Source organism: Cervus elaphus, chromosome 21, assembly GCF_910594005.1.
Source record: "Cervus elaphus chromosome 21, mCerEla1.1, whole genome shotgun sequence".
In the NCBI taxonomy this organism is placed as follows: Eukaryota; Metazoa; Chordata; class Mammalia; order Artiodactyla; family Cervidae; genus Cervus; species Cervus elaphus.
The window spans coordinates 14,698,688-14,711,364 of NC_057835.1; the positions used below are offsets into that span (position 1 = coordinate 14,698,688).

At 44.6% G+C, this 12,677-nt stretch overlaps 1 protein-coding gene across 3 annotated transcripts in view; it reads left to right on the top strand.

Moving 5' to 3' along the window:
• Positions 1–12,677, top strand: part of ASAP1 (ArfGAP with SH3 domain, ankyrin repeat and PH domain 1) — a 328,169-nt gene that overhangs the window by 28,744 nt on the left and 286,748 nt on the right. Inside the window, exon 2 of one of the 3 annotated variants that reach the window (XM_043879146.1) lies at positions 3,371–3,456. The exons of the other annotated variants lie outside the window; for them this stretch is intronic. Within the exon in view, the coding sequence (XP_043735081.1) occupies positions 3,398–3,456 (59 nt within the window). The 5' untranslated portion in view covers positions 3,371–3,397. The remainder of the gene's footprint in view (positions 1–3,370; positions 3,457–12,677) is intronic. 3 annotated transcript variants of the gene reach the window in all.

A 12,677-nucleotide genomic window follows, 5' to 3' on the forward strand; every position in this document is an offset into this window, starting at 1 on the left:
TGACTTGCTTGACAGCCGATGGATGTTTATTTTCACACTCAAGGGTCTGTGGGTCGGTTGTGATTTGGCTGATCTAGGTGGGGCTTGGCTAGCTCAGGTTGGACTTCAGATCGGGTTCCCTGCAGGGTCAAAACTGAAAGGCAGCAGTTGAAAGGGGCTAGTGAAACCTCCTCCCCTCATGGTGCATCACAGAGGGCAAGGGATAGACTTGGGAGCAGTACATTGTCTCGCTTCCGTCTGAATTCTGTTGTAAATGAGTCGTCAGTGGTCCAGTCTAGAATCCATTGTGGAAGATCGAAAAGAATCATCACCCACCATGGTGGGAAGGACTGCAGAGTCACATGCTGAAGGGCAGGGATGTATAATTGAAATCCAGATTGAGAGTGAAGAATAGGAGAAGTGATCCATTCTATATACTGCCTTAATTGTTTGCTTGAGTGGAGCAAAGAGGGCAAAGGAAAGGCAAGATGAGAGGTGGGCTGGGAGAGACATTGATTATTTATGCCAGGACAGAGTCTTGTTTTTCACGTACATACAGCGTGTTAAGTTGTGGTTGGGAGGTGAATGTTTTGGGAAGATCGTAGTCTGTGATTCTGGGGGGCAGTATATGTTTATGCTATGCCTGTATCTCACTGCCTTGATTATTCCAGCTCTGCAGTAGGTTTTATTTAATTCCTTATTTTTGGCCGTGCTGGGTCTTTGTTGCTGCACGTGGACTTTTTCTAGTTTCAGAGAGCAGAGTCCACTCTCTGTTCTGGTGCTTGGGCTTCTCATTGCAGTGGATTCGCTTGCTGCAGAATACGGACTCTTGTGAGCTCAGCAGTTGTGGCTCATGGGCTTATTTGCCCTACAGCATGTGTAGTCTTCCTGGACCAGGGATCAAACCCATGTCCCCTGCGTTGGCAGCGGTGTTCTTAACCACTGGACCACCAGGGGAGTCCTGTAGGATGCTTTGAAATTGGGAAATGTGAGTCCTCCAGATGGTTTTGCCTTTCCTGAGTTCATTGCTTTTCCATATCAATTTTAGGATAAGACTGTCAATTCCCCATCTAATTTAAACGTGTGACTCGAAGTTCAGGAAGTCAGTCACCGTTGGCATCTAAAGTTGAAGAAACTAGTTTGATCATTTATCCAACAAATATTTATTAATACTGTGGTGGACCCCACTCTGTGGTCTGGGGATACAACCAGAAAGTCCAAACGTTATCTTTGTGTGCTCACCTGACTTATTATCAAAGCAGATGTCAATCAGTTCTCACGTGAATAATGCAGACTTAAAAACTGAGATAAATTCTGTGATCTAGTCTAGAGGAGTAGGAAGAGTTCCCCCGAGGAAGTAAGATTTAAAGAAGCACAGGCGTTAACTAGGCAGAGTCCATGGACGCCTTACAGGCAGAGGGAACAGCAGGGCAAAGGACCTGAGGTAGGAGGACTGTGGCAAGTTTAGGATTTGAAAGAAGGTTGGGTGGTTGCAGCAGTGAGTCAGCTGCCTGGGTGGACAAGATGAGGTCAGGGAGGAGGTGGGTAGGAGTCTGACTATGTTAAATTATATATATATATATAATTTTTGTGTGTGTGAGCTCTTTTTGCTTTTATTTATTAAAAAAAAATTTGGCTGTACCACATGTCATGTGCGATCTTAGTTCCCCAACCAGGGATAGAACCCATGCTCCCTGCAGTGAAAGTGCAGATTCTTAACCACTGGACCACCAGAGGAATTCCTGTTGATTGATTTTTATCTGGAAGCACTGAGAAGCCACTGAAGAATGTTAAGCTATAGATGAAGAGATGACATGATCAGGTGTATGTTTTCAATTATTCTGAATATTGTGCTAAGTTGCTTCAGTCGTGGCCAGCTCTTTGCGATCCTGTGGACTGTAGCCCACCTGGCTCCTCTGTCCGTGGGATTCTCCAGGCAAGAATACTGGAGTGGGTTGCCATGCCCTTCTCCAGGGAATCTTCCCGACCCATGAATCAAACCTGCATCTCCTGAGTCTCCTGCATTGGCAAGCAGGTTCTTTACCACTAGCGCCACATGGTATTAGCCAGTGGTATTTGGATGTGGGATTTTTTTTTTTTAATTGTTAAAAAACATTTTAAACATTTATGAGACTATTGGGTGATATCAAGGAATTATCATCTTTTTAGGTGTGGTAAAGGTATTGCTGTTTACATTTTTGTAAAAGACCTTTTATAGGTCTGTTTACATGTGTCTTAAAGACACATGCTGTAATACTAATGACTGAAATAAGATGTCTGGAACTTGTTTCTAAGTAGCAGTGTGGAGAGCGGAGGGGTTAGGGTGTGGATGGAGCAGGATTGATTATAGGTCATTTGGGCTGGGCAGTGGAGATCTCTATTGTTGTGTCTGTACAAAATTCTGCATAATAAAACATTAAAAAGAAGGAAAAGATTGTCCTGGCTTTCGTGTAGGGGATCAGATTTCAGAGGGAGAAATGGTGATGAGGGGAAACCAGTTAGGAGGTAGTTGTAGGTGTAGTAGCCCAGGCTGAGAATGGTGGAGTCTGGTCCAGGGCTGTAACAGTGGAGATGGAGAGAGAGAGGGACAGGCTGAGAAATACCTGGGAAGAAACACATGACTTAGGGCTGGGTTGGATGCAGGACCAAAGGAGATGGTGCTTCAAGTGTGCCCCTGGGTTTCTGGTCCCAGATGAAGTTACCACTCTGAACTAGGGATCACTGGAGAAGAATCAAGCATGTCCTTTGACTTCTCTTATTTTCACACCCACTACTTCTGTTTCCCCTCCATTCCAAAAATATTGAAGCTGTTCCCTTATGTAACACTTTTAATCCCAGACTTCCTGTGCTCTGTGCACTCAGCAATTAATTAAGCTTTGGTATGCATGAATTAATTAAAATCCTGTCTCCGGTTCAGAGGGCCTGTCCTAAAATATAGAGATTCATGTATATATCTACCTTCTTCTTGGGGTTGATTGCCTTGGCTGGGGGAACTTTGCTACTTCCCCGTGGGCACACAGCTGTGGCTGTCTATCTGTCTGTCTGCCGTACCTGTCAGCACAATTTAATTTCATGTTTAGGAGCCCAGGTCTGGAGATGTTAATGACTTGTAAATTGCTCTCCAACGTAGAGCCAGAAATAGAAGGCAAGAAGGATTCCGGAGCACTTGCGCACATTTACTGATGGAGATGTCAGCCCCAAAGTGGAATGCTGAAACGGTGGTTTCCCAGCTGTCTTCCTTCCCATTCCTGGATGGCCGCTGTGGAGTGGGAATGTTCCTAACAAGGGTGCTGGCCTCCAGATGAAATCACGTGTTGGTCTGAGACAATGTCTTCTGTCTAAGCCCTGCTGGATGACTCTTGTCACCTTTTATCTTGCCCCCCCCATCCAGGTAATTTTCTGATGTGACGGCTGAGACATGAGATCTTCAGCCTCCAGGCTCTCCAGTTTTTCATCAAGAGATTCGCTATGGAATCGGTGAGTGGTCCAGAGAGCCCGGCCTGGGAAATGTGGAGGGATGCTTTTGGGAGGTTGAAATGCAGAATTTGATCAGACTCAAGACCTGGAGCCTGCAAGAGACACCATGAGCGTGGATGTTAGTGGCGACCAGATCTTAGGCATTTGCAGAACTGCAGGCTTTTGATGTGTCTCCTCTCACATTTCGCGTCTCCTGTGTGCCGTGGGAAAGGTGATGTGGCCCCTGAATGAAGTCAGGAATGGGGACAGAACAGCACTGTCAGCAGTAACAAGTGCTGGTGTAGCCGAGTGGCTCTTTAAAGATACTGTTTCATTCAGTCCTCCTGATAATCCTACCAGGAAGGGCTTACCACATTCATGTCACAGATGGACAACTTGCCCGACTGGATTTTTCTTTTTTAATTGGAGTATAATTGCTTTGCACTGTCGTTTAGTTTCTGTTGTACAACGAAGTGAATCATTTATGTGTATACATATATCCCCTCCCTCCTGGCGCTCCCTCTGACCCTTCTAGGTCATCACAACTGAGCTCTCTGTGCTACAGAGCAGGTTCCCCCTAGCTGTCTGTTTTCCATATGGTAATGTATATATTGTCAGTGCTACTCTCAGTTTTTCCCACCCTCCTCTCCCCGCCTCCGACTCTCCACTCCCTCCCCTCCATGTCCCCATGTCCTTTCTTTACCCCTGCATCTCTATTCCTGCCCTGGAAATAAGTCCATTTTTCTAGATTCCACATATATGTGTTAGTATATGATATTTGTTTTCCTCTTTCTGATTGACTTCACTCTGTATGACAGACTCTAGGTCCATTGACATCTCAGCAGATGACTCAGTTTCGTTCCTTTTTATGGCTGAGTAATGTTCCATTGTGTCTCTATGCCATATCTTGCCTTGTTGGATTTGAAACCAATTTTCCTGATTCCAAGTCTCTTGTCTGTTTCCTCCTGCAGTGTTGCCTCTTGTAGAGGTATGATTTGCCCTATTTTGCAGCTGGGACTACTGGGGCCTGGCATAGAGGCACATGATGGAATCTTAAGGCATCTGACCTCAGTGGGTGGAGGTTTGTGTTGGTGGATGATTTAAAAAAGAATTGTACTGGACAGTCTGTGAAGAGCCATGAAGAGTCAGCAGAGAAAACTGAAAGAGTCCGAGCCTCTTTAAGTTGCCAGGGTGAATCAACACAGGGTCCACCTGCTATGATTGGCATACCCCAGAAATCAGCTTGGTGGTGGGAAGACTATGGGTGCTGGACAGGTGGTTGAATCCTTGCTCTGCCCCCGTCTTGCTGTGATCTCAGGCAAGTCACTAACTTTCTCTGTTCTTTTTTCTTATCTATGAAATCTGGGTGATAATATTTATGTTTCAGGGTTTTGTGAGATTAGGAAAAAAGGTCTACAAGAAAGTGTCTCATATAATGTAAGGGTGTAGAGCATTATAATTATTCCAGTTTTTAAGATGAAAGTAATATTTAAGGATAATTAGACAAGAGTGCCCTGAGTGTGGAGGAGAAGTTAGAGGCTAGAGGCAGGGAGGCCAACTTAAGAGGCTTTCATGTGACCCAGACATGAAGTAATGGGGACTGTTGTTACCATCTTCTAGGATAAATGAGACTTTGCCTGCTGATTTTCATAGTTTGACTATTACAGAATTATGTTTTATTTTGTTTTGTTTTATAAATCAAGAATCCAACACGAAAGTGACATTAGTTTTTTAGATATCTGTTTAGGTGATATTGTTACCAAACCAAACCTGAGTCTGCTCGCCCAACACACAGCAAAATCAATCTGCTGACACCAGGTTGTGGTGAAGGAAAGTACAGCTTTTATTGCAGGGCACCAAGCAAGGAGAATGGGCTTGAGATCTGAACTCGTGAGGGAGAGGGTCACAGGGTTAGTGCGTGGTTCTCTGATTGGCTGCTGGTGAGGTCACAGGGTGGTGCTTTGGGAATCTCATCTATCAACCTTTTGCTTCCAGCCCCAGTCTGGGGTCCACATGTTAGTGGTCAGCATGCAGCAGCTTCCGTCTGGTGGAGGTTTCAGTATCTGCAAAACAGCTCAAGGATATGGCTCAGGATGTTACCTGTAGCCCTCGAGGAGGAACTAGAGATCTTGACTTTGTCTTATGGCTAAATGATTATTATTTTGTCTTACTTCACTGCTTTCTTTGTGCATATTCTCATTTTTCTGATTGAATTTGCTCTTTGAATCTTGGGGAAGGCCTTGGAGGCTAAAGCTTTTATAGAAACAAGTGGTAGGGAACATGGTAGGGTGTGTGTGTGTGTGTGTGTGTGTGTGTGTGTGTGTGTCTGTCCCTGGGAACATCCTGCAGAGTCTTCTTCAGTTTCAGTATTAATTATAATTGTAGTAAGAGTGCATTATTTAAGATTAGGTTTTGTTATGAATGATGTAGAATCTAAAAGAACATTGGCTTAAATAGAAAATAGAAGTATATTTATCTCTTACCTAAAAGTTCAGTTACAGGGCTGCTATAGCAACCTGTGAAAGACCCAGACTTTTCCTCTCTTGTTTTTCTGCCGTGTGGGCCTCCATTCCCCGCAAGGTCACCACATGGCCCATTCTGACTGCTTCTGTGCCAGCTATAACATCTACCAACAGGAAGAAGGGAAGAAGAAAGGCAGCCCCCATCCTTTTTTTAAATCATAAATAATGCTTTTTAATTATTTGGCTTCTTAGAGTACTCACATAACAGAAACTGACCAATCCATGTCGTTTAGTCTCTAAGTCACGTCCAAGTCTTGCGACCCCATGGACTGCAGCCTGCCAGACTCCTCTGTCCATGGGATTTCCCAGGTAAGAATACTGAAGTGGGCAGGCAGGCCCCTTCTTTTAAGGATGCTTCTGGGTATCACATGTGCTGCTTCTGCTTATATTCTCTTGGCCAGAATTTAGTCCTTCAGCTATACTTAACTGAAAGGAAGGCTGGGAAATATGATCTTTCTTCTGCAAGACCACCTGCTTACCAAAATTGAGGATTATTATGAGACCAAAGGAAGAGAACAGATATTGGAGGACAGATCTTTCTTTGCTATGCAAGTATTTATTAAAAAGAGTGCTTTTGAGAGGATAGACTTTGTGGCCAGACTGCTGGGTTTAGGACGCTCTCTGTGACCTTGGGAAAGCTACTTAACTTCTGTGCCTTTATCTGTACTTATCTTTTGTGCCTTTAAGTTCAGCTTCTTTATCTGTAAAATCCTATTTCATCTGTGTTCATAAGGATTGCTCTGAGCATTAGATGAGTTAAGGTACAGCACTTGGACCAGTATCTAGAACACTGTGTGTTGTACGAGTGTTAGCTATTACTATTACTGCTTCTTCTACTGTTAATAATACTTCTCCTGTTAACCACTATTACTTACTACTTCTGTTGTTACCATTGGTGCTGCTTCTATTGTTGCAACTACTGCTTCTCCTATCACAGCTGCTGCCGCTGGTCCTGTTACTCCTACTATTACTATTCTGTGACTGTTGCTGCCAAGTATTGCACATACATACATGAAACGTTATACTCATGGCATGGTGTTACTCACATCCCCAATGTGAAGATCAAGTCAGGGAGGATGGTAACATGTCAGATGCATGCGTCTTACAGAATAGTGGTTCGCTTTTGGGTGGGTCGGTGAAGAGTGAGTGACCTGTAGGGAGCACAAGGCAGCTTCTGAGATTCAGCGAGTGCTCTGGGTGCTGTTTACACGGGTGTCAAAATTCTTCCACTGGTACTTTTATGACATAGACCGTTTTGTGCATTTGTTGTATATTTCAATCAACATCTCATGGAGCAGATAGGTGATCGACCATGAGTGAAACAACACCCCGCCTGATTTCTAAAGCCACCACTCTTTTTTAACAGTAATGTAAAGCCCAACACCGTTACTTCTTTTCATTTATTTGTTTGTTGGCTCTTTCATATAACATATATAGATTCTTATTACTCAGGTGCCAGGAACTGTGTTCAGTATAAGCAGCTGTATAACTCAGCCCTATGCTCATGGGGCTTTCTGTCTAGAGGAAAAGGAAAGGTAAACACTATACAGATTGGAACTTCCCTGGTGGTCCAGTAGCTAAGACTCCATGCTCCCAGTGCAGGGGGCCCAGGTTCCATCCCTGGTCAGGGAGTTAGATCCTGCGTGCCACAACTAAGCACTGGTGCAGCCTAAATAAATAAATATTTTTTAAAAATCATACAGATGGACAGCCACTGGCTTAGGCTCAGCGTGGGATGCCCTGGGGCCACAGGAAGTTCACATAAACTAATCCAACCACGCAGTCCTGTGTCTGATAAAATAACAGTGATATCCATCTCAACTGACTGCTTTGATAGGGTGGAAAGTCCCCATGTCCCTGCTTAAGCTGACCAAGTCAGGGTTACATCAAAACACATAAAGCGGTTCTTTGCCTTTCCTGCTAACTGGCTCTGAGACGGGGTCAGCCTTTCTTTTCCTCGTTTGTCGCTGTGACAGTCGTTGACCTACACCTGATGTCTCATGGAGCAGACAAGTGCTGGAGCTCTGGAGTTCAGTATACAGAGGGAAGATGCCCAGGAGCAGAGGTTCTCTGTCGGCCTCCCCAGTGGCTCAGTGGTAAAAAAATCTGCCTGCAGTTCAGGAGCTGTAGGTTCGAGCCCTGGGTCAGAAAAGTCCCCTGGAGGAGGGCATGGCAAGCCACTCCAGTATTCTTACCTGGAGAATCCCATGGACAGAGGAAGCTGGTGGGCTACAGTCCACAGGGTCACAAAGATGATTCATTCAGAGATGACTGAAGCAGCTTAGCATGCACACACGCAGAGTTTCTCTATATGTACTGGGACATGAGTCCAGGGGCCTCGTATATATTCTGTATATTCATACAGAATAAAAACACTGGTGATCAGTGACTAAGACTGTGCACTTCCAATAGAGGGGGTCTGGGTTCCACCCCTGGTCAGGAAACTACATCCCACTTGCCGCAACTGAGACCCGGTATACTCAAATACATAAATAATTTTTTTTTTAATGAATGAAGGAATGAATGAATAAAATCATACTCCACAACTGAGCAGTTGTCATCCCTGGGAAAATTCAAGTCCAGAGGAATAAAGAACAAGACGTTCCTTTTTTTCACCCCAAATAGCACCAGGAGGGCGGGAGTAGCAAAAGACAGTGTAATTGAATTCTGAGCCGGCAGTGGGAATCACTTGGCCTTATTTTCAGGATTTTTCTCCATGTGTAGAAATGAACTGATCTAAACGTTAGACCCTTCTAAGCCAAGCCCAGGAGAAACCCTCCCTCCCTGCCTTTGCCTTTGCAGAGGTCATGGCAGACTCAGGCTGCGGGCTGTCAGCCCAAATTGAATTTCCCTGAGCCCAGCTGATGTCCCTTTTTGGCCGCAGGGCAGGGGTCAGGCTGAATCCAGCACAGAGACGGGAAATGTGTCCTCAGAGCTGAACGTAGAAGCGCTGACCTCTCAACTCAGAGGTGCATTTCTGACATTGTTGGAAGGGTTGGGAAGCCTTATGATTTCTGGATGTGAAAGAAAAGGAAACGCGTTTCAGAAAAACAATGTTCAAGTTCATGTGAAAGACAAAGCAATGTGTTTTAGAACAACAATATTCAAGTGTTTAGAAAAAAACATATTCAGGGAGGGGGAGGTGAATTATATTCAAAGGACTGTGAAAGCCCTTTCTATATATAATTGAAGCTGTTTAAAATCCAACTGCTTATTTCATGACCTTGGCCATTCCTCGGTTAGATGCATGCAGGAAGAAAATTCCTACCTAGACCCAGAGTTGGGAAATTATGATCCTGGTCTGCTTTCCTTCCCTCCCATCTTTCTCTTCATTTTTTTTTTTTTTCCTTCCCTCCAAAATTTATTAAGGAGCTGCTGTGTTCTACACTTTATGCTGAGTCCTGGGGAAATAGATGAGCAGGACTCATTGCAGAGCCTTCCTGGGCTTGTCATTTATTTATTTAAAGACACTTATTCATTCTTCAAACATTTATTGAGCGCCTAATTTGCTCTGATGTGTTCGTCGAGATAAAAGACTTAGTTCCTCCTCCTCCTGAGTTTATACTTTATTAATTTTTTCTCTTGCTCTCTCAACAAACACTTTCTGAGTACCTACTACTAGCTGGGGAGTGTTTCCATGTTTGGGGTTCCAAGATGAACAAAGTATAGCTTTTTTTTAAAACAGATTTTTTTGATGTCGACCATTAAAAGGACTTTAAAAAGTCTTTATTGAATTTGTCACGGCATTGCTTGTTTCGTGCTTTTGATTTTTTGGCTATGAGGCACGTGGGATCTTAACTCCCTGACCAGGGGTTGAACTCACACCCTCCGCATTGGAAGTTGACGTCTTTATTTTAAAAAAATAACCTTATGTATTTATTTTTATTGGGGGCTGTGCTAGGTCTTCGTTGCTGTGAGAGTTTTTCTCTAGTTGTGGGGGCTACTCTAGCTGCGGTGTGCGGGCTTCTCACTCTAGTGGCCTCTCTTGTTACGGAGCTTGGGCTCTAGAACATGAGGCTTCAGTAGTTACAGCTCCCCGGCTCTAGGGGGTTCAGTAGTTGTCGCCCGTGGGCTTAGTTGCTCATGTCCCATGCACTGGCAGGTGGGTTCTTTACCACTGAGCCGCCAGGGAAGCCCTGGAAGGTGAAATCTTAACTGCTGGACTGCCAGAGAAGTCCCTAGTTTCTGTCTTGATGGAGCTAACAGACCAGGCAATATTGTCTTCATTGGACTTCCGTGGTAGTCCAGTGGTTAAGAACCTGCCTGCCAATGCAGGGGATACCGGTTCGATCCCTGGTCCGGGAAGATCCCACATGCCACAGGGCAGCTAGGCCTGTGCATCACAGCTACTGAGCCTGCGAGCCCTGGAGCCTGTGCTCCATGGCGAGAAAAGCCACCTCAACGAGAGGCCTCCTGCAAACTGCAACCATGAGTTTGGAGTTTCTCACCATTAGTCGAGAAAGCCCATGTGCAGCAAGGAAGACTCAGTGCAGCCTTAAATAAATGAATAAATTTTCAAAAATATTGTATTCATCTCCTAGGGCTGCCATAACAAAAGTACCACAAACTTGGTGGCTCAAAAATAGTAGAAACGTACTGTCTCACATTGGAGGCCAGAAGTCCAAAACCAAGGTATTGGCAGGGTGTTGAAGCCTGTGGGGGAGACTTCTTCCTTGCCTCTTTCTAGGTCCTGGGCTTGGCTGGCAGTCTTTGGTATTCGTTGGCTCGCAGCTGCGTTGCTTCTGTCTCTGCCTGGGTTGTTCCATGTGCTTCTCCCTCTGTGTCTCTCTTCCTCTCTCTTACAAGGACACCAGTCTTATGGGAATAAGAGCCCGCTGTACTCCAGTATGACTTCATCTTTAATTTGTTAATACATCTTAGTTACATCTCCAAAGAGCCTATTTCCAAATAAACCCATATCCGTTGGTTCACTGGTCTGGGACATTAACAAATATCAACCCATAACATATATATATATATATATATATATATATATAAAACAATGTAGCAGTCCCCACCATTTTTGGGACCAGGGACAGGTTTTGTGGGTGACAGTTTTTCCATGGCCCAGGGGCGGTGGTGGGGGATGGTTTGCGGATGATTCAAGCACATTACATTTATTGTACACTTTTATTACTATTATTACATCAGCTCCACCTGAGAACATCAGGTTGGGGATCCCTGAATTGTAAAGCAGCTACAAGGGTTCCGAGTGGGTCCTGGGTCAGGGTGATTGGTCTCTGTTTTCCACTTTCTCTCTGCATCTAAAGGGTCTACACCTTTAGGGCAGGAACCTTGTGTTGCTCTGAGTGACTGTGTGTGGATTTTTGGCCTGGGAGGTGAGACATCTCCTGTGTGGCCCGAGTTGATGGACAGGGCTCATTCCCGTCACTCTTGTTAGTTGTAGTTCCATGGGACGGTCGTTGAGGCAGTCACGGTGAACACCTGTATTGCCTGGGAGGCCCAGCCTGGTGGTAGGAGCTGTGGATTCCTGTCCTGGCTTTGCTTTGACTGGTCCCGTGAGCCTGGGTTCATTTCTTGGTGTTTCTCTGCCTCAGGCATCTCACTGTACCTCCCTCTGGGGTCTTGTGAGGACCAGGTGGATCAGATCTGTAAAGCGTTCACAAGCCCCTGGCCTGCAGTAAGTGTTTGGTGCGAGCTGGTAGGAGTTAGGCCGGGCATGTAACACGTCTCCGGAGAGGGCCTTGACCCAGCTCATTCAGCACAATCGCCTTAATAAAGACTTTTGTTCAGTGTTTAATGCCATTTACCGTCAGAACATTCTTTCCATAATCTTTCCTAAGGAAACTTTTGTGAAATACAGAAAATACCTTTAGCACAAAAATATCCACTGCAGTATAGTTTAAAATGTCTGACTCTTTCGTGACCCCATGGACCGTAGCCCGCCAGGCTCCTTTGTCCATGGGATTCCCCGGGCAAGAGTACTGGAGTGGGTTGCCATTTCCTTCTCCAGGGGATCTTCCCAACCCAGGGATTGAACCCGCATCTCCTGCATTGGCAGGTGGGTTCTTTACCACTGAGCCATCAGGGAAGCCATTAAAATGGTAAACAGTGGCAAACAAGATAAAGGCCTGCCTTACAGTGAGAAATGAGTTAACAAACTCGGGCAAAATGATTAAAAAAAAAAAATAGGGTAAAACAATGAAAAACAGTGATACAGCCATTAAGAAGATGATAATGGTCACTTTTTAAAGGTTATGAAAATACTCATGATGTAAATGCCATGTAAATAAAAGAAAATTTTATTTTTGAGGAAGTGGCTGAATTTCCCTGTGCCTCAGTTTCCTCATCTGTAAAATGGAGACAATAACAGTACCTTCTTTAGACATAAGATTGAGAATTAAATGGGATAATAATACATGGGAAACAAACAATTGGCACCTGGCATATATGAGGGGCTAATTGTTATTATTATTGACCTTGTGATCTAAATTATGTAAAAAATAGCCACAGAAAAATATTTAGAATAAGTAACAAGTGAATCACCGCCGATTTTCCCTTTTGAGTGTCTTATGCAAAGGACTTGATTCTGTGAGTCACCCAGCAAACACTGAGCCTCTCTCTCAAGCACTGTTAGCCACAGAGCAGGAGGTGTCAGTGTAGGAGAGTGCATCAGGGTCCCTTCTGAGAGCTTTTGGAAAATCACAAGATGTCTGCAGATGCTGATTTAATCGATGTGTGGTGGGTCCCAGGCATCCA